The 27,736-nt window shown below is 35.7% G+C and overlaps 1 protein-coding gene across 5 annotated transcripts in view; it reads right to left on the bottom strand.

The window, feature by feature from the left end:
- Robo2 (roundabout guidance receptor 2) overlaps window positions 1–27,736 on the bottom strand; it is a 506,393-nt gene that overhangs the window by 440,921 nt on the left and 37,736 nt on the right. For all 5 annotated transcript variants that reach the window (XM_052158220.1, XM_052158221.1, XM_052158222.1 and 2 more), the window contains exon 2: window positions 15,388–15,714. In XM_052158220.1, the coding sequence (XP_052014180.1) occupies window positions 15,388–15,714 (327 nt within the window). The remainder of the gene's footprint in view (window positions 1–15,387; window positions 15,715–27,736) is intronic.

Here is a 27,736-nt window from a genome sequence, read left to right as displayed (position 1 = left end):
TAGAAAGAGATAACCAACCTCCTGAACTTGTTGTCCTTTGAGCTCTATATGTGGACCATGGCATGCACCCATACGTACACACAAGTACATACACACACACACACACACACACACACACACACACACACATACACACACACACTAAACTGTAATAAATTTAAAAATTGAAAATTTAAATAGAGTAGTTAGAAATAGTCTTCTTGGTTTATGGGACATATGGGGAGGGGGTATCTGGGAAAGGGGACATCATTTGGAATGTAAACAAAGAATATAGAAAATAAAAATATTTAAAAAAAGAAATAGTCTTCTTTCCACATGTGTCATTATTACTATCATACTTCCAAGTAAGTATTTTTTCCTAATCCAACATAAACCTAGTAAAGAAATAATGAAACACACACACACACACACACACGCACACACACACACGCACACACACTGAATAGAACAGTTTGGAGGCACCAGTTGCTTCTTTAGCAGGTTGAAAATGGTGAATACCACTCTGTGTGCTCAGATTTTCTAGTACAGGTGCAGAACCCATTTAATTTCTACAGTCTGTCTTATTAATTCAGCGTAAAGTATTTCCAATACCCATCTCTGTGATATCACAGGTAGCTGAGCATGTTATTGTCCAGGCAAATATGTTATGAGTCCTCAGATGATGAACTACATGGAGGCCAGATGTCAGAGGGACTGAAATTGATAATCCATCAGTAATTTTCCATCTGTCGCAATAGCTCTGACCCATTGAACTAAATAAATATGTTTAATCACTGACTGGTCAACTTATCAAATAACGTGGATGGCTAAAGGGAAGAACTTGTCAAATGTGAGACAGATAAGGCAAGCACCATAGCCATAGGCAAGAATATAGCAGCACCCTTTAGTCCCAGGGCTGCCAACATAGCTTGGGAAAACCGACTTAAGCAGAAATCATACTAAGAGAACAACTCAGTCTAAGGTATTTAAATAAAAATAATTGTATGTAACTTCTACCTCATCTGTTCTGTTGTTTTGGACACCAGCTAATTATTCATGTCTTTGGAACTTTAGTGTATAAAGGCATGCTAATATTCAATGATTGAAAACACATGTAATCCAGTAGAACAACTCAGAGTAGAACTCCATCATACACCGTTCAATGGAAATGATAATTTGAAAATCAGGTTGAATAAGGTTCTCCTCTGCAAATGGCCTTCACTCATCATGTAGAAGGAGGTATTCACCATTGCTGAATATGTACAGTTACATGACAAGCCCATGCCTTACAGACATTAATCACAGTTAATGAGATAAAAGCTCTAGTCATCTGTGACACTGGATAAGTGATAGATCAGCCATCTTTTCATTGACTGTGCCAACAGCTCTGTGATTATAAAGGCCAACCACCATCACTGTCCAGGAATGGGTCAAGCTAGGAGATTAGCTACATGACATTGAGCAGAACAGGAATGATTTCTCTAACACAATTCATGGTGCTGCCTAGGGCACTTTGCCGGTGTTGAACTCTCTGTGCCTTACTTTGCCACTGCACCAGCAGCTGAGGCAGAACACTTGTAAACTTGTTTATTCACACTTGCTTAATCCTCCTTCTATATGCTCACTGCCTCAGCCTGTAGGGTTAGGAAGATGGATGACGGGATCAAGGGCCATGAAGGGGTCAGGGTCATGATGTCATTAGATCTCATTAAGTACATCACTCAAGACAACAGTCACTCCAAAGGTCAGACCAAGTGAAGTCCCTGCTCTAGGTGAAAGAAGACATGTTGAACAATGTAATCCAGTCCCTCTTTTATTCTGATGTTACATATGACAACAGATAGTTCCTACATGGCTACTATAATTTGGAATGCCATTGAATGGAAATAAATTGTTTTGAAGAATGAAGAATAAGATACCTTGAAGTTCTTCAGAAAGTATGTAATTTATTTTAAAGGGGGCAAGAAAAATTTGGTTAGTCCATGAACTACCATTGACCCCAACAATTAACCCTGTAAAATTAGTAAAAAATTTGAATGTGTTAGTTTGTCTTGAAACGTTGCATGTGGACTAGTATTCACCAATATATAATAAAAAAGTGAACATTTATCATTATTGTTATCATCATCATTATTATTATTATCCTACCACTGTTATAAGCTAAAGATATTACAGAAGACTTCCAACATATATTTTGGAAGGTTTTATAAATGAATTTAAAAATGAGAACATATCTATTTTCAGAACATGTGTTGACGCTAGGATTTGCATTTTTAAAATGTTGTTTGAAGGCTTTTTTAAAAATGGGCTAAAAGTATCTGGTTTAATTGAATACACTTATTTATATGTGTAGCATTTTCATCTTTTACTACAATATTAAACAAAACTGAATCAACTCCACAGAGTACCAATAGCTATTAAGTTTATGTGATTATAGTAAGCTAATGATTACTAAAATCAAAGTAGTAAAAAAATCATGCATAATTATAAAGATAAATTTAAGAATTTTCTCAGGCTTATTGCATTTATAAACAAGTATCTTGCATATAATTTTTGCATATAAACTTTTATTAGTTTAAAAAACTAATAAAAAAGATCCATAGAAAAGCAAGTATATACAAAACTAATATCAAATTGTATTTATTTTCTCTCAGAGATATATTTTTTGAAATAGTAAAAAAGCAATTCTATATAAAATGATATTTTTGATTAATTCTTTGATAAATAAAAAGTATGAATTTTACCAAGTAAAATTTAATATAAAAGTCAAACAAATAGTTTAAAATTAAATAGTATTTTTTATTTTGCTTTAGGAAAAAAAATAGAATTTAACCTATGCTAGGAATTTATACCTATACATGTTATGCTTCACCAGACAAGAAATATTGGCTTAAGACATATATAATTTTTCAAAAAACAATTTACGCTAGACCTGCATGGGTGATTGGAAAAGAAAAATGACTTAATTCCATGGCCACAAGGTGAACAAGGGCTGTGCATGCACGCACACATGAGCAGTTGATTCCTCAAAAGAAATGTGAGATTAAGGAAAAAGCTCCTTCCATTCGTGGCATTATCAATTGTTGTCAACATGTTTACATGAAGAAATACTGAGAAAAAAGAAATAGTGTCCAAATAAACAACACTGTTTTTATAACAACTAACAGAATAGCAAAATCTAAAGAACTGAAGTTGTATTTGCTTCACATTTAGAGCTGATAACTCAAAAGTTCTTAAAGCTTTTTCCAGTAAAGACAGCAAGAAGCTGCATATTCTCCTATAAAAGATCTTAGTCTTCTCTTCTCTGAAGAAGAAATGCTCTAGTCTAGTCATTTTATCATATACTAAGAAAATGGATACAGAAAGTTAAAAGATTTGGCAAAATCACTCTCTAGCTAATCAATGGACGGGACCCAAGCTGATGGTTTCAACTCAAACAACTACCCTTCCCCTATATTGGTGATTGATTCAATTGTCTACCTCATTTGTAGATGAAGAGAACTTCCTGTATCCACTGCAGGCTTTCTTAAGTCATTTTATCTCTCTATTACTCTTTTATCTAAGTCAAACTGATGTAGCTGCTCCCTAAGGTTCCTGACAACTCATGGACAACTGCTTGCATGGTTTTACACTCACCTGACCCTCAAATGCTGTTTCTTCCCCACACTCCCTGCTTTAACCCCACTTCATTTCCTATAAGAAGCTTCTATTAATGCTCCCATAATTAACATCAACCCTAAATGGAATGAATGGGAGATCTTCTTATGCACAGGGTAAGCACCCTTAAATAAGAATGAATAATGATCATATTTCCCAGATGACATCTATGGCAGCCCTCAAGTGTGATTAACTAGACCACTCCTCATCTCTCCTTTGCCACAGAAATAGAAGAGTTCATTTGCATGTCATCTGATGTAAGGAGAGACTCTAGCACATAATGGGTTACTACCAATGGGTACTTCATTAGTAAAGCTTTTTCTTAGGATGTGTCAGAAAAAGAAAAAGGCAAAGTAAATTGAGATTCTTGTATCTCTACTAATGACATACACATCTGATGATTAGACTCCACTAGCTTATGCAAAGAATCAACTGAATACTCAGAAAGGCTTTCTTAAGTTGATCTATTTATAGGTACCACCTTTTAACAAAAGGCTACTGATAGAAACTTCCATTTTTAAAATGAAAATTTGATATGAATATTAAATACTTTTTCTGCCTCTCTTTGGGAATAGTCAAAGCAGACTCAGGAAGAAAGCAAAAAATAAATCCGCCTTTTCTTTCAAGGTTCTCTTGAACACGGACATGTGCATGCTGGGAAATTATATGTTCTAAATGAAGGGATGATTTACAAAATGTAATTAATTTAATTGCTTGTAATCTCCAAGGATTTCAAAATAGATATGTAAGAGGGGCTCACAATTTTTCTGGGATTTTTTTTTCCCCAATGACTTGTCCTGAAACAAAATAAGAAAAGGGGAGAAAGGAATCATGAATTTACTTTCACTTTGTAGAATTTTTTTTGTAAATAGAGAAGTAATAAGAATTATTTCATAACTGAAAAGGGCATAAGGTTCTCAGCCTCGTGATTTGTTTCATTTCCTTTAGAGGGGACTATACAAGGTGAAGCCATATCAGCATATGAATTTGTACTTCAAAAATTACACTCATTATGTAAAATACTCTACTAGCTTGATTAATTTTTAAACCCTTATAGTCCAAGGAAAGAAGACCCATCAAGCCAGCACCCACAAGAATCCGATGTATCTGACCCTTCCAACAATTTTTCCTTCTCTTTCTACTCAAAATCCATAGAAAGCCACTTATTTTCTATTTTATAAAGGAGCCCTTGGTGTGCTTGCAAAACCTAGAGGAACCTACAAATGGCTTTATGTGTCTGTTGGTCAAGGATCAAAATTTCTTTCTCTTTCAGCTTTTCCCTGCAACCTTACCTATTTGACAGCTGTCATCAAGTAGACATCCAATTTAATGATAAATTTAAATGATTCTCGAAGTGAGTATTTACAAGAGTAGTTATTGTTGCACAGAATGGAGCTGGATTATGTTCCTTAATTTAAACTACTATACTTAGAAGATTTAAAGAAAGAATTTCTATGGTTGTGATGGGGTGAGATCTGTTTACTACATCATAAGTCTGATACTTTTACAGAGCCTGTCCTCATTTTAACTTCATTTTCTATTAATTATATGGAAGCATTAAAGCCACGAGTTTTCCACAGAACAAAGGATGTATGGAGTTTTATTCCATTGATACATTTATACATAATATATCTACCATAATAACATGGAGGTAGAACCATGTTGTCTCTATAGTCTCCTCCTTCCATTCCTTCTGAGTCATAATCAGTCCTGCCTGACTCCATAACGTTGACTTTTCACAACCACTAATCTGTTTTGTATCATTATAATGTTGTGGTGCTGAGAATATTATGTAAATGGAATTATATAGCCTGCGACCTTTAGCAATGGCCTTTAAAATGCCATTTTCAGATGCACCATAATACCCATGAGACCCATCTGCATCGTTCTGTATATCAATAATTCAATTCTTTCTATTGCTGAGTAGTATTCCATAGTGTGGATACAGGCTATTCTGTTTAATCATTCATTTCAACGAGGGACAGTTCAGTGCTGTCTTATTGTCTGCTGTCACAAATACTAAGAGGATTGTGTGTTTGTGTGCATGTTAATATTTCTTTGAGGTAAATGCTTAGATGCGCAATAAGATGGTAAGTAGAATTCAATGCTTTTTGGACCTGATAAACTGTATTGCATTGTCACTACACCGCTTTGGGTTTTTATAGGTAATGCATGAAAAAATCAGTTACACTGCATCCTCACAAGAATTCTATGACGAAAGGTTTGTGTATCTTTTGTGATAGTCTTACTGCAATTCCCTAAGGACAATAATGCTTCATTGTGCTTGTGTGTCATTAATAATATGTGTTCATTTGTAACACATCTTATTTCATCATGTGTGTATTTTATCATTTGTTGTTTATGTAATGCACACACATGCATCTATCTATATTTTATCTAGTCTGAAACTAGTCTTCTTATATGACTCAAAAAACTCTAAAAATAGGTATAAGACATGGGTGCTATTGTAATATTCTTCATTTTGTAAACTTAGTCAACTTTTCTCTGTGTCTGAAATCACAAATGACTTATCTTATAAATTGGATTGTTAATCTTCAAGACATCTTAACCTCCAAACATGTCAATAACAACTGAAAGTGATGGATTTTCCTGATACTGATATTTGACAACTAGGAACTGTAAAGAGAAAATCAAATTACTTGAATAAACTAATGAGCTCTCAACTGTCAATATATAACTAAACAAAACATGGAAAAATATTGTTTCTTTTCTTTAATAGCTTATACATCACTGAATATCTACACCAAAACAGTATCTTCTATCTCATCTCATTCCTTCAGGGATCTCCATTGTGTACACACAACTGGGCAATGGTCTCTGGATAAGAAACCCAAAATCAACACTAATGATTTTTTTTGTCTCTAAGTGCCAAATGATTTTGTTTGCTTGTTTAAATTAATCAATATATAAGCTTAACTGAGTGATTAAGAAAACGTTCTTGAGAGCCAGGTTTGCCTAGGTGCAAATATTATGTCTGGATGAAAATAAGGAAGTGAACTTTATATCTCAGATATATAAGAGACAGAATACCCTTAAACAAATCTTACAGCTATTTTTAGAATTCAATAAGCCATGACTATGAAATTCTTAGAACAAGAAATATTGTGCTTAGTAGATATAAGTGGTTCTTAATACTTGGTTCCTCCTCAGAAGCATCAATTGTCCAGCTCTGCATTCTATTTTCTCTTGTCAGCAATACCTCTTACTCTTAAGCAATTCCAAAGTACGATAGCAGTTCCTGGTCCATGCTGCTTTTGACCAGGTCCTATGTAATTCTGTTCAATGTTGACACTGTCATGAAAATTATGCTTCTCTCTGTGTTTGTTTTTTAGTCCTATAATTATGATAAAATTATATTCCTTAAATATATAATCTAAATGATTTTATTAATCATTTTATTCATTTATATTTCAAATGACATCTTCCTTCCTGGTTACCCTTCCATAAAACCCCATATATCAAAGTTGAATGTATCTGCTTCCATACTCTACCTTCCCTTAGAATACTAAGAAAAAGAGGGAAGCCAGCATCTTCCAGCAAAAGCGAAGCTTCCTTAATATACTAGTTTAACACTAACATATAGCCTTCTATGCCTTCATATACTGCCCTAACAACCTTTTTACTATGCATCCCTTAAATCCTAGTAATCCAAAGGCAGTCTATGTCCACTCTTTTCTCCTTGAGCAAGCCCTGTTTAGGGCTTCACCACAGAGGATGGTGATTGCCAGTGCTTGAAAATTCAACTATAATAAAGTCTTTACACTGCCTTACATGTTAGAAAACCTCACACATGAAATATAATGGCTGCCTTTAGATATGCTAAGAAATAGTTCTGCATCTTGGAATTGACCTGGTTTCTAGATAGAAGTAGAGATGGTAGAAGATCTCTCTTTATACTTCGATTCTAATGTAAGTTCAATTTCTAGTCCATTCTTGAGACTGTATACAAGATTCTCATGACATCTTTCATTTAGACTTTTCTTGCTGCTTATTACTCAGACAAATGTTTTCACACATTTTGAAGTTTCAAGGTCAATTTCATAACACACCTGCATGAATAAATGACCAAAAAAATTTTCTGTAGTAGATGAAACAGGCCCTCAAACCTTTGTACAACTGACCTAATTATGTAAGTATAAATCAAGCCATAAAACTCAGCATATATACAATATGCCCAGCCAAAATGAAAGAAAAAGTAAAAATGAAAAAAAAAAAAAAAAAAGACCTAAGCTATCAAATTTCTGGAAAGGTCTCTAATTGAATTAATCTTTCTTTTTTGTCTCCTGTATTTCAGTTTCAAACTAACTATTTTTTTCTTATTGGATATTTTATGTATTTACAATTCCAGGTTTCCCCTCTCGAACGCCCCTGGCCCTTCCTCCCTGGCCCTGCTTCTGTGAGGATGCTCCCCCACCCAACCGCCACTCCTACCTCATTGCCCTAGCATTCCCCTACACTAGGGAACTGAGCCTTCTTAGGACCAAAGGCTTCTCCTCCTACTGATGCCAGATAGTGCAATCCTCTGCTGTGCAGCTGAAGCCGTAGGTCCTGCAATGTGTACACTTTAGTAGGTGGTTTAGTAGCTGGGAGCTCTGGAGCATCTGGCTCCTAAGAAAGAGGCTCTGGCAGAGCCTGACAAATACAGAGGCAGATACTTGCAGCCAACCATTGGGCATAGCATGCGGTCCCTGATGGAGGAGTTAGAGAAAGAACTGAAGCAACCTATTTTTGTTAACTAAAATTGTTTTTGTGCTTCAGATCTCACCCTGAGAATGCCTTGAAGCTACAGTGGAATCCTACATACCCACTGAAGTAACTGGCTAGCTATCAAACACTTTTTTTTGGCTTAAACCTCTATAAAACAAAGCAAATAAACAGCAAAAACCAACAACAAGTAAACTAAAACACCAAAGCAATCATAAGAAAGAATGCAGTAGTTAGTAGTCACCAGGATTCAAAAGACTGAAGCAAACCAAATCATTCCACTTACAGTTCCTGGTTTGAATTTGCTCCAAAATCCAGAATTTATGAATGTCTGTGTTCTATAACTAATGTGTTTTTAAAAATTGCAATTGGTATACGGTGTTTTAATGTTTAGAAGGGCTTTTTCTCTCTTAAATTTGTAAAATTGAAAAACAAAACAAAACAAACAAACAACAACTTTCTGAGATTAGAATCATGTCAGGAGATAGGAAAAACCTTCAAATATTGGGTTCTATGAACGAGAAAGTAGTTTTATCCAAAAATGGTCATATTGGCTATTTGACTACAGACTTTTCTAGAACTATGGAAAATCAAATTCTCTTATGTATAGGACACCTCTTTTATCTATCTTGTCACAGCAGCCAAAAACAAAACAAAACAAAACAAAACAAAACAAAACAAAACAAATGAAATCATGCAGTCAGCTGTTGATGTCTAGAAGAGAAGACAGTGGAGAAGCAATGAAATCCCAGGAGCTGTCTCAAGCTGAGACTTCATCTTCTCTCACACAGTATGACAGTACGAAACATTAGCAAAAATGTGCATGTGACTTCTAAATGACAAACAAGTAGGTGAATCTTCCAGTTAAGAACCAAACAGCCAGGATTCTCTTTGTTTTTGCACTTTTTCTCACAAGAACCAGCTTCATTTTCAATACCAAGTATATGCCAATAGCATAATTAACCTGACTCCTTTGCAATTAAATTACAAGATGTTATGGACTTCTATATAGAAAAGAATTAGACTTATAAAAATTCTCCAACTTTTTATAAAGATCGACCCATATATAAAAAGAGTGCAACCTACTTTAAGGAATTTTACTTCCCTTGTTGGCTCCTTTGATCTGAATAGAAAGACCTATATTAGTTATTAGGAAAAAAAACAATGTACAAAAGCAGAAGTGGAGATGTGCTATTGTCTGGAATCATGTTGTAAAAGTTATAGGTTATGTCACAAAATTACATTTAATAAGTATTTCCACTTATAAATGCACACAATAGCAAGTTTATTGAGATAGATAGTTGGTAGTTACTTCCTAGGAACCAAGGGAGGACAGCTTAAGAAAAATGGAAATTGCGTGAGAACTGACATAAATTTCTTTTAAGTGTCAAAATATGATAGGTGAGGTTATGGTGTTGGTAGTGACACCATACAACTAAATTTTCTTTCAAATTATAGTGTGATATACACTGAATTTGCAAAAGACAAGCTATACAAGTACAATCTCATTAAATAATTCTTGCCATCTAGAGGCTGAGATAGGTTGGTTGGGAGCTTGAGAACACCCTAGAATACATAGCAAAACCATGTCTCAAAAATAAAACAAACAAAAACGAATTCAGGGAGCTCCACATAGCTTACATGCAAATGCATTTACATTTAAATTGTCTTATGTCTTGATGAAAAATAAAACCATTTTGACTGGAACAATTTTCCCCATGGTCAAAATAACATCAAGCACATAAAAAGACGCTACATATTTGGAAACTTGAAACAATGAAGTTTACCATTCACCTTGTGCTCACTTTTGATGTCACCTGTACCCTGTATAGCAACATCCATCTACGCATAAGCCCACTCTTTATTGTACAGATAAAAATATCAATTTAGTCCTAGATTTAAAACAAACAGGACTATTCTGCGTGTAAAGTGTCCTGCAGCTTAGCTATCTGAGCAATCTGTGACCTATAAATAATGCAGAGCCTTTTCCTCCCTTTTCTCTCTCGGAACTAAGCTCCTGTAGCCTCAGTCTTGATTCATGGACAACACAGGATAAAAAAAAAGGGAGGTTTACTGGGAGGAGTCAAACAGGAAGTAGTGAAGAAAAAGCAAACCACCTTGCCTCATGGACTTCACACTTATGAATGCTCTCTTTTGTTAGGGTCAACTCAAAAGCCCCATTTTGAATATTTAGCTACTTTATTTAATTACCCAAATAAAGGTAATCTGAAAAGTTCTCTATTTTTCTAGGAAGCCATGGGGGTGTGAGTGTGGTTTGCATGCGACCTCTGAACTTTGAACCACAACCTCCTGGCAGTAAACTGTACAGCACCTCCTTCAATCTCTCTCTTCAGCACTAGAGGAGTGCTGAGAAAGGAAATGGAAAAAAAAATAATCTGGGGACTTCATCAATTTTTCATGAATTTTCATTTAGCCCCGCACCCCCTCTTCCCTTGGTCGATAGATCAAGCTGCTGTCTTAAATTTACCACCTGGGGCTACAGCTGCCATCTCTTGAGGCCACCAGGCTGGCTGCATGTCAGGCACCACCCCCTTCCTCCCTGAGAAGGCTCTGGTGCTTTTCTCCTCTACACACCACAGCACTTGGTGGGAACTGAAATTCTATCTGCACCTCTGTGCCTGGCGCTCCTGAGGGACCCATTGGAAAACCACCTATTAACTTCATGAGTGCCAGGCCTCGTGCTGGTAACCCTGTGATTGTGTTTTGGTTCCAGTTAAAATCACTTTCTGACTAAACGGCTGCCTCAGAATCCAGTGAGTGGAAAGGATATTCAGAATTGCTCAGAATGTCTTTTCATATATGCCTAAAATTGAACAAACAAAACAGGACAACACCAACAACAAAACAGGAATCGGGTGATTTAATTCTAGCCTGCAATACTTGGCCGTGTATGAATTTTGTTGTTGTTGCTGTTGTTGTTGTTGTTGTTTTCTTGCTTCTTTCTTTCTTTCACTCTTTTTATGAACTGTTCCATTACATTGGTGAAGAAAGGAGAGACAGACAGATAGACAGACAGAGAGACAGTGAATGAATGAATGTGAGTGTGAGAGAGAATATGGTAGAAGAACAGACAGCAGACTGTCATACGAATAATAAAAACAGAATGCTCTCAACAGAATTTTTTTCATAACATGACAGATACAATATTTTTTCATTTACATAAAAGTCAAGGTAAAGTAAAGGGAATCAAACATTTGCATACTGTTTCATCAAAATCATTTTACAATAAATGTGTCCAGTCATTGTGTGTTGACACAATGAAAGTGGACAGAAAGTCCTTCCATGTTACTGGCAAAGTCCAGAGACACTTTCTTTTATTTTATTCGATATATTTTTTTATTTACTTTTCAAATGATTTGCCATTTCCTGGTTTCCCACTCCCAGAAAGTCTCATAAGCCCTCTTCCCTCCCCCTGTTCCCACATCCACCCCTTCCTACTTCCCTGTTCTGGCATTGTCCTACACTGCTGCACTGAGTCCTTCCATAACCAGGGGCCACTCCTCTGTTCTTCTTGTACCTCATTTGATATGTGGATTATATCTTGGGTATTCCAAGTTTCTAGGCTAATATTCGCTTATCAGTGAGTGCATATCATGATTGATCTTTTGAGACTGGGTCACCTCACTTACTATGATGTTCTCCAGCTCCATCCATTTGTCTAAGAATTTCATGAATTCATTGTTTCTAATGGCCGAAAAGTACTCCATTGTGTATATATACCACATTTTTTTGTATCCATTCCTCTGTTGAGGTACATCTGGATTCTTTCCAGCTTCTGGCAATTATAAATAGGGCTGCTATGAACATAGTGGAGCATGTGTCCTTATTACATGCTGGGGAATCCTCTGGGTATATGCCCAGGAGTAGTATAGCAGGGTCCTCCAGAAGTGACGTGCCCAGTTTTCTGAGGAACTGCCAGACTGATTTCCAGAGTGGTTGTACGAGCTTGCAACCCGAATAGCTACTTTCAAACTCCCACTTGACCCCACACTCAGTAGAGTCGATCCTGAGATGGATTTCCCCAGGTTCCCGATGTTCAGTACAGAACGTCCTTCTAGAGAAGAGGCATGTGCTGCTTTAACCACACCCTTCCACCTGCCAGGCGTTCTCTCCATTACCAGAAGCTATGGCTAGTTTTATTTACCTCTTACTTTATTGGGGAATATTTTCCTCATCACAACATTTTCTATCACTTTGACAACTATTCTACACAAATGCCTTCTGAAAGGACCATTTTTTCTTCTTTCTATGATCAACTGATGCTTGATCCGAGCAAATGGACTCTATATTTTAAAATGGTTTACCGTTGACAGCCCGCTTGATCATTCTCTATACTTTACCTACTTGCATGGCTTCAAACTTTGTTTCAGAATGTCCTCTTTGCTCAACTCCAGAAGCTGTTTTATAATGGAATGTGAAGTCTTTTAACCTAGATACCCCATTGACATGTCAAAGCACACAGCTGAAACTTAGCAAGGAATACATGTGCCTTAACACTTCAATTCTCTATACCAAGGTGATGTTCAGATTTATTTTCTACCCTAGACATCACATAATACTAAAAAAATTTTTTTCAGAGATTAAATGACGCTTCTGCTTTTAAGACATATTCTTCATATCATTGCCTGGAAATATTTAAGTGTTCTTCCCTGTAGGTTCCCATATTATCTATTATTTGTCCCACTAATGAGCTATATTTTTCCTCCACTTAATCTATTATAAATATTTAAATTTTGGTCACCTGAAGGGTATTCTGAACTCTGAGAATACATTAGAATGTTTCCTTTATCCCTGTCCCTCAGCAAATTAATAGAGGAGAGAGCAGGTGCTGGTCAATTCACCCTTTCAGTTTTATGTACTAAAACACACAGGAAAATATAGCAGATTTGTAAGCTAATAGAAAAAAAAATGAAAAACAATTCAATGAATATTATTTGACCTTAGGTACCTTTAAATCCCTTGAACTGGTGACATGGTATTAGAAGAAGGAACTTTATTCACTAGCTAAATCTAGTTCACAAGTTTTCTGGTTATTCCTTTTGAGATTATAAGTAATTCAACCATTTATTAAAGTTCATATGTGCCTAAATTTTAAAAACGCTACCAGCATATTACGTGACAAAGAATCATTAGATTTTTTCTTCTTCTAAGAGTTTGATTCATTATTTAAGAATTAAGTAAGGGGACAGGAAAGTTTTCAGACAAAATAAAAGCAAAAGATGAATGTGTTTGAGGACCAATTATAACAAAACTAAGACTCCAAAACAAGTATTTATAACTATTCTACAAAGAAGTTGACAGCCAACTTTGAAAAATTTGTAATGTTCTGAAGTGAAATTAGTTAAGTGGTGCTTGGCTGCTGAGTAAAAAAATAATGCTATGGAAAAAAAGTAAAATTTCTTCATTTTCATTTATCTAAAATAATTCTGTTTATTAGCAGTGTTATAGGAATGCAGAAAAATTCCCAGAGAGCAAAAGTTGCAAGAATAAAGATCTATTCTTGAAATCCCCATTATCTTGCTTTCTACGCCTTGATTATCTAGCAGCTATGCACTCTAATTACTTACGAAATGGGAGGACAATACCAATCATATTTACAACAAGGAGATGTGGATCATTAGAATTGGACAGTGAAATATTTCAATGTACTCAAAGGTTTCAGAAAGTGGGCACTTTTAAGTGGAAAATGTATACAGAAACTATGCATTCTTAAAGTTGTGCTTTCATATTATATTTCCTACTACATTAATATTTAAGTCCTTTGTAAAGTATTAAAAAAAACAGAAGCCATTTTTTTTTTGGACAACTGCATTACTAGTAAAAGTTTCAAATGTCTGTATTTTAAGAACTTCCACTCAATTTTTATTGATGTTACATATTTAAACATTGGTTAGTTCATAGTTTCTGCAATGAAACTTTAAATCAGAAGACAAGATGCTTGAGAACAAGAACTCACCAAGATTGTTAAATAAAGAGTAGTTTGATTTGATCATCAAAAGACATTTCCAGGTGCAAAAAACAATTACATACTGTTGCAAACTTCAACTCACTGTACATAAGCAGTATAATCTGCTGAGATAACATATAGAACATATCCTTTAATTAGCAGAAGGTCCCTATATTTTGAGCACCCTCCCAGTTATCACAAGGGGACAACCATCTCTACCAATGAGCCGTTGCTGTCCTCAGGCTCACAGGTCTCTGAAGATAAAACCTTTCCTAAAAACAAGTAAGTTACTAGCTCCCCAAATCCTCAGACCAAAGCAATCAATCACATATCACCACCACTGAAGTCGATGGGGTGTATATTTAAATAGAAGCCAGGCACTAAAATTGTTACTTTAATTGGTGACAGGGAAGGCAAATAAATATTTCAAAAAGTTCATAGGAGAGAGAAAAGTTCTTATCTATTTTTAATGTTAAGATTGAGTAGAAATTAGAAACTCTGACAACAGCATGGTTACCTGTTCTGTGATAAGGTCAACGATTAAAAAAAATAAATAAAAGTTTTTGATATAATTTGTGCTATATTCTTCCTTACATACCTACTGTTTATGGATTTGGTCTATAAGAAAAATGGAGATATTATAGTATAGAGAATAAGGTTACTTCAAAAGTTCACATGTATGTATGTATGTATATATATATATGTGTGTGTGTGTGTGTGTGTGTGTGTGTGTGTGTAACAAACATTCAATAAGGAATTTAGTTTTGTATTTTATAACGTTATTGTAAATAAATTTTTGATTTTAACGTAAGTAGCATTGATACTCTATTAAAGATCTCATCAAGAGTTCAAATTTGCAGTACAATAGCATTATGTCTTGCCCATTGCTTCACTATAACAACATTGACTTGATTCAAATTTAAGTAAACATAATTGTCGCCGTCCCTATACTGACAGAATTTTAACCATGTTTCCTCAGAGAAGCAGAGGTTGTGCATTACTCCAGATGTTTTACTCTACAGAATGTATGGGCCATGAGGCCCACGGTGTTTACTTACATGCCACTTCCAGAGACGCGTTCCGACTTACTGCTTCACCAAGATAGTTCCGTGCAACACAAACGTAACTCCCTTCATCCGGTTTACTTCTGCGTCCGTGAACAATTCGCAAAAAGAATAAGGATCCGCTGGGCAGAAGCATCCTGTGCGACCTGGGATCATCCTTGTCCGTCTCCACCCTCTCACCATCCTTGTACCATTCAATGGTGGGAGTGGGCCGGCCTTCTGCTTTACAGTTCAGAGTGGTGGGCTCTCCCTTGGAGACGATGACGTCAGAAGGGTGTTCTACGATCCTGGGGGGGAAGTCTTCTTGACGAAGACGAGATCCTAAAAAACATGATGGAAAGGAGATCAGTTTAATACGCTCCCTTAACTGTAATACGTTTCATTTAAATTCATACCCGAAGGATTAAAACTTTTCAAATATTTAATGGAATAACAAGATGCAATATTTTATCCATATTTGACTTTCTTGGTTTTCTATACTTCTCTAAAGCATCACAAACTCTTTTGTACATGGAGGCCATACAACATTAATGCTAATCTTAGCGGTGAAGCATAACATATTCCATAAAAATGGCAATTAAAAGTAAAGACGACAAGGCACCCACATCATCCGACCCGATGGGAGGACCACCATGTTGAAATGAGGACCAAGGTGAATAGGATTGACTGGCTTCTTATTCTGTCCATACTTACTGTTTACCAGGAAAACAAACCATGTGGACAAGCCCAACCCCGTTAAAAAAAGCACAGAAAAAAATCAGACAGTGTATACGCCATCTTGTCTTTGAGAGGAATGTGATGTGGCTAGTAAAGTTTCAAATTAGTCTGAGATGTGTGAATTTAATTCTATATGCACACTGAATTTGAGGTGCAGTAACATGACCATCTGTGAAGGAAATAGGAAACAAGTAAATAAATGAATAAATAATTTTGGTTTCCAGCATAATCGATGGAAATAGGCAAACTGTTGCTTGAAATTCAGAATATTAACGAACAAACTTACTAAAAAAATATGAAAATATATAAACAATAAATAAAAATCTATCCATGATAAATAATATTGTAGTGGAAAAGGAAGAAATATATCTTGTATGTTAATATAAATAGAGATAAAATTTGGTATTTCATTGTAGGGTAAAATAGAAATGCCCTGTGTTTAACTGATTGTTTGCTGTCCTCCACATTTGAATGAGTTGAAATTATGGTGTCCAAAGTGGTAAAATGAAGATATTGGTGACCTGAAAAACAGATGACCTATCTAAGTGTAATTAGGTGACTGTGGGTATCATTCTTGGGCAAGGTTGTTTCTATTCTTATAGGCTAAGTTTTTGCAGAAGTGAATTGTTCTGAGACGGAGAGTGACCTGTGAACATCTCCAGCTGCTGTCTTTCCTTTCATTCTTACTCAGCAATGAGTGTGCCACCTGCTACTCTGATGCAGTCAGGATTCCCTCACTCATGGCCAAGAGTTGGTTCTAGGAAACAGAGCCTAAAGTATCCTTTTAATTTATAAAGTGCCCAGGTATTTTGTGGTAGCAACAGTAAATATACTAATACATGCACCGATAACATTCTTACCATGCAGCAAAAGCTAAACCATTAAAGCAGGGCAATTTAAGATCAACATTATGCACTGTGTTCGATTTTGGATACTTTTAAGTCTGTTTGTTCTTTCAAAGATTTATTTGCTTATTTATGGATCTGTCTGTACACACCCTGGATCTAATGTTTTTTAGCCTCTGTGAGTCACACAACCTGAGTGCTGAGAAACAGACCCTGGTCCTCATATAGAACAACAAATGATCCTAACCAATGTCTGCACTTTTGGCTTTCAAACAGTGAATACTATTGTAGTGCAGGTGATATCTCCCAGATGAATCAAAAGGATATTCTAGAAGCAATAGCCATTCAGAGGTAACAATGATAATCTATAGTGGAGCATCCTACAGTTTTTATTATAATGTTCCATGCAGTGAGTTAGACTTGCGGATTTCTGATCAGTAATGGGAGGCAATGAGCTTCAGTGTAATTCTAATCGACTTTCAAATCACGTAAAAATGCATGTTGTTACTAATGAACAGAACTTCATTTGGGTATGAGCTTACCTTCAATTTTGGAAGAGAATATCTTTTTTTAAAGGTTGCAAACTACCAATTTCATTTCATCAAACCCAGCAAAAGAACTCTAGCAAAATCTGCAGGGCAGAATTTTAAAGTTGATTTACTAGAGGTGAGATGTTTGGACAGGAAGTCACAGTCTGAATGAGAGCAGCAAGGGGCAGATAACATGCATACTGTGCCCTTAAAGCAAATAATGTATTACAGAATCCTTTGCTCGTTTATAATTTCAGACTTTAAATGTAATTATCAGGCCTGCAACAGTTAAGTAGAGCAGAAAATAAAATTGGGAAGGTCTCATCATTCAGACAAAGAGAGATCAAATGGAAGATATATGGAAATAATAAAGTTAGAATCTGGATTTTAGGGTGTAACTGAAAGTGTGTAGAATCAATATGAGTGCCCTTAAATCATCACATACAAAGTTACAGCTCTAGGATAGAGCTAATAAATAAGTCTCAAGTATCTCCAAGAATTATTCGTAATTGTATATGAAAAAATGGGTATTTGGGGGGGGACTTAATACAGTGTGGCATTAGTGACAGTGGACAATATATGATCTACAATTTAGGGCCTTTATATTATGAAAGACTATAAATGTGCATGGTTTAAGCACATGACTCAATTATGTGACAGAACAACCAAAAACTGAGTTGTCAGCAGAACTCAGCAGGGATGACACTACCCAGTGTATCAGGAGGAGGAGAGCTCATCACCCAGAGCGATACCAAAGACTGGACCTTAGAGAATTTTAACATAGTTTGTGGCCCCCAATGACTATAAAAGACAACATAAAGATGAAGAGATCACGGAAACCAGAATGTGCCCACAGACCCCCAATGTCCATATGCTCATGGTAAACAAGATTCCTTCCTGAGATACACACACCGCAAATAATAACAGATTTAATTTGGGGTGGCACTGAATTGAGAACATTTTTTAAGTTTTCTTATAAAAGGAAGAAGATATGGTTGGAACAGGAGGAGATAAAAGAGAAAAAACAAGGAAAAAGGGGTAGAGAAAAGGAGGAAAGGTATGAAGAAGATAGGAAGGAAAGGGCTATGATCTATGATGCTAAAAACCATGCACCATCTGCTCCTACTTAATACTGACTGACTCTACGTAAATATATATGTTTATTTTTCACTATTATCACCACTTGACGTGTCTATCTTTTTATTTGTTGACAAACTCTTTTCTCTGGATTTAAAAAAATCCTTAATTTTATATTAGTGCTAATAATAAACTCATAATGTAAAATATTCAGACAAGATTGTTAAGCAGACAGTGAGCAAAGAAACAATAGCTATAGAAGAATTCAGAGAGTCCTTGTAGCTGACATCAAACTAGTATATTTACATTTCTCTTTTATTAATTGAGAAGTTGACTTTTAATTAAAAAGGTTTTCTTAAACTCACCCTAGCTCATATCAAAGAAAGCAAATGGGGAAATTTTTAAAGGCTCCTAAAAGTAATATCCCAATGGTGAAAGTAACTGTGGAATAGTCATATGACTTCTTCCTAACTGAAACCATTGTAGGAACAGAAAAGAAACTCAACACCTTTCTTCTATAATATTCCTGATGCCCTTAAAACATCAATAGAAGTGCAAAGAGAGTTTGCACACTGGGTGTACAGCAGCCTTTAAAAAAAATCTTTTCTAAACTCAATTTCAATTAAAAAAAAAAAAACTACCTGAATGCCACGACCTATAATGTATTTATTAAATACCTGCCTTGGTTTTCAAAGGTGATTCACCCACAATGTCTTTGAATATGAGATGATTTACAAATGTGTGTGTCATCCATGAACCAGACCCAAACCAATCTCTGTATTTTTGAATTTAACTCTCTGTGCCCACAGACAAATATTAAGGCGTTTCTTTTATTTAAGAGTGTGTGTGTAGCCGGGCGGTGGTGACGTATGCCTGTAATCCCAGCACTCTGGAAGGCAGAGGCAGGTGGATTTCTGAGTTCGAGGCCAGCCTGGTCCACAGAGTGAGTTCCAGGACAGGACAGCCAGGGCTATACAGAGAAACCCTGTCTTGAAAAAACAAACAAACAAACAAACAAACAAAAAAAGTGTGTGTGTGTGTGCATTTGTATGTGTTCGTGTGTGTGTGTGTGTGTGTGTGTGTGTGTGTGTGTGTGTGTGTGTAAGATAGGTGTGGGAGGACATGTGTATTTGTTGCATGTGTTTGAATGTACTTGGCAGGCAGAAGGTATATAAACTCTATCCTTTGATTTCTTTCCTCCTTGTCTTTGAGACAGCATCTCTGGAAGAACCTGGGATCCTTTGTCTAGGTTGGCTAGGAGGGGAGCTCCTGTGATAGTTCTGAAAAGCAAAATTGCCTGGTTTCCACAATTACTGGGTGGCTGTGAACAGGTGTAAGAAGCTGTAAAATTAGAGTTCCAACCCAGACAAGATCATACATTTAGATTCAGCTATATTCAAGCATCCCCCAGGGCTACCAACAGATGTCCTGTTGACCACTCTCCTGAGGATGCCTAACTTGCATAAAGAATAATTTTCATTACCCAGAAATTTTCTAATGTTTTTGGAAAAAAAAAATCCTTCTCTAAATTTGAGTGCTTAGTTATTTTTTTAAATGTTGTGCCAGTGAAGTAACTTCTAATTTATGAATGCTGTTACATTTTGCTTTATTGAGTCAATAACCACTCATGTGCTTTGAGCACTATAGAACTTTTTTCTCAGAAGTGAGGTCACGTGAAACAAGGACAGTCAAGTATCTAGAAGTGTACTTCTTGACAAGGGTTTCAAAGTAAAATGCTCTTTCCTTGTTCTTGGAGCTTAGTTTTCATTCACAAAACAACCGTCTCTGTGAACTATTAGAACTTCCACAGGTCAATGGCTTCCAAAATGTCCTGACTTTTTCTGATAGAAGAATTTCATTAAAAATTACAAGCAGAGTGGGAAGTTCTTTTGCTACAGCAAAATTTCTAGAGTGTCTATTTTTCCATCTTAAAATGTTTATAATTGTTCATCTTAGTTCATCATAATTGTTTTTGTTCATAGTAATTTGACATAAACTGGCAAAATTAATACAGAAAATGGCAACAGTTATGGTGATGCCTAAGTGCATAGGTGAATATTGTAACATTATCTTCATCCCAATTTGATGATTATAATAACACGTCATGAATTAGTGAAGGCTACCTGACACTAAAGTAAGATTCAGCATTCCAGACACGATGGATAAGGGATATTACTTAACTATTATTAATATTCTTACTTATCTTATTTGTGTACTGTAGATCACATATGAACATCTCATTTAAGTTTAAAAGAAACAGATAGATGATAAGTTACAGATAGATAATCTGATGTTAGAGAGATGGTTGACAGAGGCATAAATAGCTGGTTTTCAAAAAGGCTGAAACTTAGTATGTCATTAGGATAGTATGTAGTCAGCATGTTGTATTTTCTTCCTCTGTAAGCCATTACAAATAATTTTCCAAATTTAGCTCATAAAATATTGATCAATGGACAAGAATATGTCTTTCCTGAGGAGAATTCCGACATTATTCTTTTATCGATTGTTACGTTTAGCTGTATCCATTGATACCTTTATATCCTTCCATCAAAATAAATCCAATTGAACATTTTCCTCAGTGAAAGAAATGAGACTCAGTGTCCCACTGATCAGCAAATTGAAATAATGAGTTATTTGACAAATAGTTTTAGCAAAAGAAAAACTGGCTACATACATGTTAAAACATGGTTACATACATGTTAAAAGCTATTATTTCATTCATAATTTAAAAATTATGGTGACTAAATTCTCCAAAAATTTCTTCTCTTTAGACAATTAGGATTTTTATTCTTTTATTAAATAATTATTTTATTTACATCCCCAAATTTTTTGCATTAGTCACAGGGAATGGAAGAAAACTAAGATTCATAAAAATACTCCTTTAAATTTCTCAATTGTATTTCTGTTCTCACTGTTAGAAGAAATTGCTGGACATATTAAAAACTCAAATATAATCTCCAGTATTGTCTTCATTATCCTGTCCTATTCAGAACCACTGTTAGGTAGGTTTTAATCACTTATGTGAATGTTATATATTTTTTGGCTGTTCATATCCAAAACTTTGAACTTGCCAAGTCAGGTGGCCCTGGATACAGCTAAAGCAGAGTTCTTTTGTATCATTTTACAGTCAGTATCTTTTGATGATTGAGCGCAGAAGCAGATACATGGGAATATATATATAATTTATATAATATTAAAGAGAAATCTTTATGTAAATGTCTGAATGTATCCCAGATCATTTTAGTGGTACTGTTCCTACAGAGAAATTAATCTCCTACTTAATAAATTCATTTTCTGACAATTTGGTGAGAAGGCAATGCATTCACCTGGATAGACATCCAGTCCAATTTCAAATCAATTCGCTACATCTTAATGGTGGAAGGCTCTCTGTAAAGAATGATTTGCCACCAGATCAGAGGTCTTCCTGGGCTATACTGGCTTGCCTTATAGTGGCAAAAGAAATCCCTACTTCTGGAAAGATACCTTTGAAATTTAGTTTCTTATTATCAAATTTTAAATCCCATGTCATGGTGTGAAATTGCATTGAATTAATAAGATATGATACAATGAAACAATCTCAAACACATTAACTTGTATAATAATGTTGAGCTTTTTAAGAAAATGATTGACATCAGTTTAATGGCTGTGATAAGCTCTTAATGGACAGGTCACATCCAGGCCTGCTATTCTACTTCATGAGCAATACATTATGAAAATTCTCTTACAGTGACTTTAGTCTCAATGATCATAACTACAAAAAACCTGAGTTAATGTCTAAAAACAAACCCCCATTCTCATCATCACTAACATTTTAACACATCGGATAGACACATTTTTAAAATATTTAGTTTTTATATGTTTAGAATGCACAATGAATTTACTAACTTGAAACTTTTTTATCACTAGCCAAAATTAAATTTGAGAATCTTTGTTTAAGTTATACCCACATTCCATTCCTCATATAATAAATAAGGGAGATTTGAAAAAACAGATTGGAGATATTATTATAAACCAAGCACCTTCATGAAACAATTTGTTAGAATCCTTAGATCCAAGATATGAGCATGTGTGTAGAAACCTGACTGGGTGTGGAAGGAACAGCTCAGTGGATGAAATGTTTGCAGTGCATGTGTGAGGCCCAATAGCTGTTTAATACCACATGGATGTACATATCTATAATCCCAGAAGTCTTACAGGGTGCTCAGTGGTTGAGACTGCAGATGTGCCTGAAGCTTACAGACCATCCAGCCTTATATAAGCAGCAGCATACTAACAACAAAGCTGTCTCAAGCATGGCAGATGAGGAAAACCATCACTGAGGCATCATCTCTCCTGATCTCCTACATCACTGTGTCATACACATACCCAGGCTCACAGAGACACACCCATACTCATAAAATATTCTTATTTTATACTTGCTGATTTTCAGTCAACACCCAACCCTTGAAAGAGTCAGTTTAACATGACTCGCATGAAGTGCATTACTTTAATTTCTCCTTAAGATTATTTACGTTGTATTGATTAATTTTGGGTTTTTTTGTTTTGTTTTGTTTTGTTTTGTTTTGTGGGACAGGGTCTCTCTGTATAGCCTTGGCTGTCCTAGAAAACCTTTTGTAGAGCAGGCTGGTCTCGAACTAACAGAGATACAATTGCCTCTTGTCTTCTGGGTGCAGGGATTAAAGGCACACACCACCCCTGCCTGGCCTTAACATTATTCTTAAGACACAGAATGCTTTAGGGGTGAAACCTAAGAGTATAATACAAATACATGCAGGATTTTTATAAATGACAAGCCCTATATTTGGCAGTTAATAAAGTTTCTCCCTAAGTGTATCAACACAACTGAAAATGACTCATTAAATATTGCAGGGAAGTGTGGAATCCCAACTTTCTCACTGTGTGCAAGTCTTAGCTTACTTCTTTTAAAACACAGAAGCACAAACCAGATAACAACGTGGTCTGATATTTTTCTATGCATTGAATGCTGTGCAATCATCAGTCAGTCAATGATTACTTCTATTGCGGTGATCCATGGTTTAATTGGTGTAACCTCTATTGCTGTACCCAAAGGAATTGGTCACTGTGTCAACACAACAAGGTATCATTTCAGAGGATATGGTCCTTTTGATGCGGTAACTGGTCCTGCAAAAAACTGTAGCTTGAGTGCATCTACACTCTTAGCTTCTGCTGTTTTCTATTTCTATGCAGCGAACTCAAAGTCATTCTGAGTGATATACTTAATAGTAGATCCCTGAAAAACCCAAGCCTTTCAAGCTCAGCAGGCTGAACAATGTAGATGACACGCTGTCTACTGTTCTAAATATGAATATATCATGTCTCCCATCAATATGTTGTATAAGTTCATTAAGCAGTCAAGTAAATTTAGAAGACTCACTTCACTGGAGATCAGAGAACTGGAATTTTGATTTTAAAAAAAAATGTACAAAAGCCACAGAAAATATACAACACAGCTGACAACGAACAATATATTCGGGATTCAGGTACCAAGTATTATCTAGGCATGCCAAAGAACTTATTTTTAAGTTGTGCTCATTTTCACATGAACAAATATCAATGCATAGTGATTTTTTGCACTTCCTATAGTGACTTTTGCATTGCTTTCAACTATTTAATCAAAATTTATCTCTTGCAATATGAATAGGGCTTCATGGAACCCTGTAACCTGACTGCTTAGTTAATCCTTGAATGCTGTCTATTTCTTGTTAGATTTTGCAACAGAAGTATAGTGAGGATCAAGAGACATCAAACCATATTTTCTGAAGGCTCCCTCACATGGATTTAAATCGCACAAAAGGAAGATGAATATTACAATTCTATCTCATGTTACCAAAAATTTCAATGGATGGACAAAATGAAATTATACTCTTTCCCTCTGAAAGCCCATATTTTTCCTTGAAATGTCTATATTATCACAGTAAGACATTGTGTACTTTAAAGTAAAACTGCACTTTGTGAAATGAATGCTCCACCTCAGGGAGCAACACAGCGATCTCAATGGATGAAGTGTTCTCTAGAATGGTGGGAGTGGCGGCTTTAAATTCAGTTTTTCTTTATATTGCATAATGGCATGTTCCAGTCTTTGCTGAAGCCTGTACCTTGGGGGCAAAAAAAAAAAAAGGAGGCTTGTAAAAGGAGCTAGCTGAATACAGCTTGTATTATCACATTGTCTTTGCCTATCAGGCTCAGAGTGAATGGATTTTACAGCTCAGCAACCTGAATGGTGGTGATCACCTCATATTTCTGCAGCATGCAAACCCAAGTTCATATTGTTTCTCCCAGCAGTAAAAGGAAAATGCTCATGATGCTAAAAGCACATGGTTTTGTTTTTTTCAAAGTAGGTATGCAAAAACAGTTGCCAAGCTTCTTGAGTGTTTATGGTCCTACAGAAATAATTAGAGTTCAGATTTTCTTTAATGTTCTGTCATTAATTCAGTAAAATAACAAATATATACAGTTTAGGCAATTGTCTTTGATGGAAATAATTTCCACCTCTTTATTTGGTTAAGCACAATGATCCTGAAAAGCCACCCATACATAACAAGGCTGTGTGAATGACTGGTTAGGCTTACGCTACTACTTAAGAGTTATGATAGTAGATAAGGCATATGAGTTACCTTAATGGTCAGGGCACGTTTCATCTGGGGATCTACTTTCTTCTTAGTTCTTACTATTAATGATATCTCTTGAAGGCTTTTAAAGTGAGTGGTTTAACAGAACTTTAAATTTCCTATCAAGCAATGTCTTCAGTTTCAGAAGAAAATGACTAGCAGATAATATCAGTGCTGAAGCAGAAATCTTGAGTTTTGTTTTCAGTGCAAAGACTCAGTGTGAAGGGGGAAAAGGAGCTTATTTTTCTACTGAATGGCAAAAAGCATCAGGTAAGAGTGCTGCAAATATCTTCAGATGACCTTTTCTCTGCTTGAGTTGTGTGCTATGAAACTTTAAGAGATGACATTCATTGGGTCTTTTAAAAACCATCTTCCATCTTCAACTAACTTATGGAGGAAAAAAAAAGTGGCACATTCTACTTGGTCCATTTACTTTGAAGCTTTATCAAATGAGGCATCATGTGAAATTGATCGCCCTAGGTTTATGTGGGTTCTTAACATGTGGTATGGGATTAACATCATTGACACACTTAAAGTGCAACACTTTCTTGTTGTGAGGCAAAAGGAGTAATACGCAAAGAATTGCTCTTGATTAGGCTGCAAGGAGAGACAAGGCTGAGAAACGGGAAAGAAGCAGCAGATAACTACAGTGATGTGAAAGGCATAGAAGAGACAGCTTAGAATAGGCTTAAAAATACAGATGTTGCCTTCATCGTCCTTTATTCTGTGTGGATCATCGGGTCCTGATCTGTGGGATTTTACACAGGAGCCAAAATGAATAAACTTGAATAAAATGGAAAGTGTGCAAATTTAAGGATATAATGATGATCCTATAATATTTCCCATGGTTCCTTTGCAGATGAGACAAGTAAGTGTGTGTGTGTGTGTGTGTGTGTGTGTTTACTTGCCTCCAATGAGAAAAGAATATTATATTATTTTCATATAAATTTCTAACATAAATGTAACAAAACATGAACATTCCCAATCCTTCAGTTATATGTAAATTACTGAACTGAGGTTAGACAGAGTGTTGTAATTTTGGCCTAAGTTAATGGCTCCCCAGGTAAGTATGACTTAATCCTCTGATCCTCTCCTCAATACTTCCCACGGAGCTCATTCTGTCTCCTCCTGTCAGTTATTATCTCTATGACAACAGCCTCAATCTCTCTGATCTCAAGCTAAGGGAAGCTGTAGGCTTTTCTTAGGAGCTCACCTGCAGGCTCAGTGATACTTCAGATTCTATTTCTCAGAGGAATGGTCTATCTCCGGGCCTTGCCAAAATCCTCATCCTCCTCTGCTTCCTGGCATCATCTCCTGCTTTTTTTCAGGTCTCTAAGTAGACAATATCCCAGTGACAGGGTTAAACTCCAATGGCGTCCATGTCTACTTTAGCTTAGATCTCTATGGAGTCTTCCTTTTTCTCTATACATATACCTATTCTCCGTTCATCTATCACCATTTCTCTTAAAACTCAGTTCCACAATATTATGACCCAAAGCATATAGTTTATCTGATATAAATATCTTCTCTTCATCCACTTTTCTCTTAAATTCTGCAAAAATATGTAAGAATTTCAGTTATCTAGGTGTTTCTTTATTGAAGTTTTCTGAATTCTTTCACCTTCTTGGCCAGTAGAAATCCATTTATCCTGCCAGATGACTTACAAATTGGACTTTTCTAAATCCAGTTTACACAGTCAGGATTAAGCAAATTGCTCTATGAGTTTTACTACTGAAGTGCAAACTCTGAACCTCAATGCCAAGTCTCAGCTTTTATTTGGACATTTATTCCTGTTGCCAAAGGGCCTTTGTGTCTCTGACTGACATGCCAAGGTGCCAGAAATCCTTTACTGCATTAACTCTTGGCCATGTTACTTATTTTCTGAGTTTAAAAATTCATTGACTACAAGGCTAAACAATTGAAATGCAGAATCCTGTGTTTCATGGCTGTAACTCAACCCTGCTATATTTCTCTAAATGGCTCATGTTGACAAGAACACTAGGGTCAGCTGTGTAAGATACAACTACTGAAGTAACAAGGCAAGCAATGGCTCATTCTGGATGATTGTTTTTTCATTTTGTTTATGAGTAGTTTTAAACATAAAAGAACATATATTATCTAATAACTAGAGGCCTTAATTAGCCCCTGGACATTACTCCTCATATCATTAGTAGAAACAAAGACAGTAGTTACATGAATGCTGTTGACATATGTTCATCAGTCTTGCTGTTTGTGTGTCCAGCATATGGAATTTGAGCTCTACTGCACAAAAACACTGAAGCAAATTTCAGAGGGAAAATATATCAATTATCTAAAGTCTGTCAACAATCAGCAAAGGAGGAGGCTGTATCTAAGTTGTCATTAGTTTACAAGCAAGCGATTACTTTAATTATCCTCATTGGGTCTCAGAAAGATATTAAACACCCCATGATCAGTCACAGAAACAAAGGCATGAATAAGAACACATGTATGATTCCTCCAGGCTCAATAAGCTCCACCTTGATGTTCTGACGGCTGTTAATGAACGGCTACCACCAATTAGACA

The sequence above is a fragment of the Apodemus sylvaticus genome, chromosome 15 (genome assembly GCF_947179515.1).
Source record: "Apodemus sylvaticus chromosome 15, mApoSyl1.1, whole genome shotgun sequence".
Classification (NCBI taxonomy): Eukaryota; Metazoa; Chordata; class Mammalia; order Rodentia; family Muridae; genus Apodemus; species Apodemus sylvaticus.
Note: the sequence above shows the minus strand (reverse complement) of the source record. Positions and strands in the feature narration are given on the sequence as shown.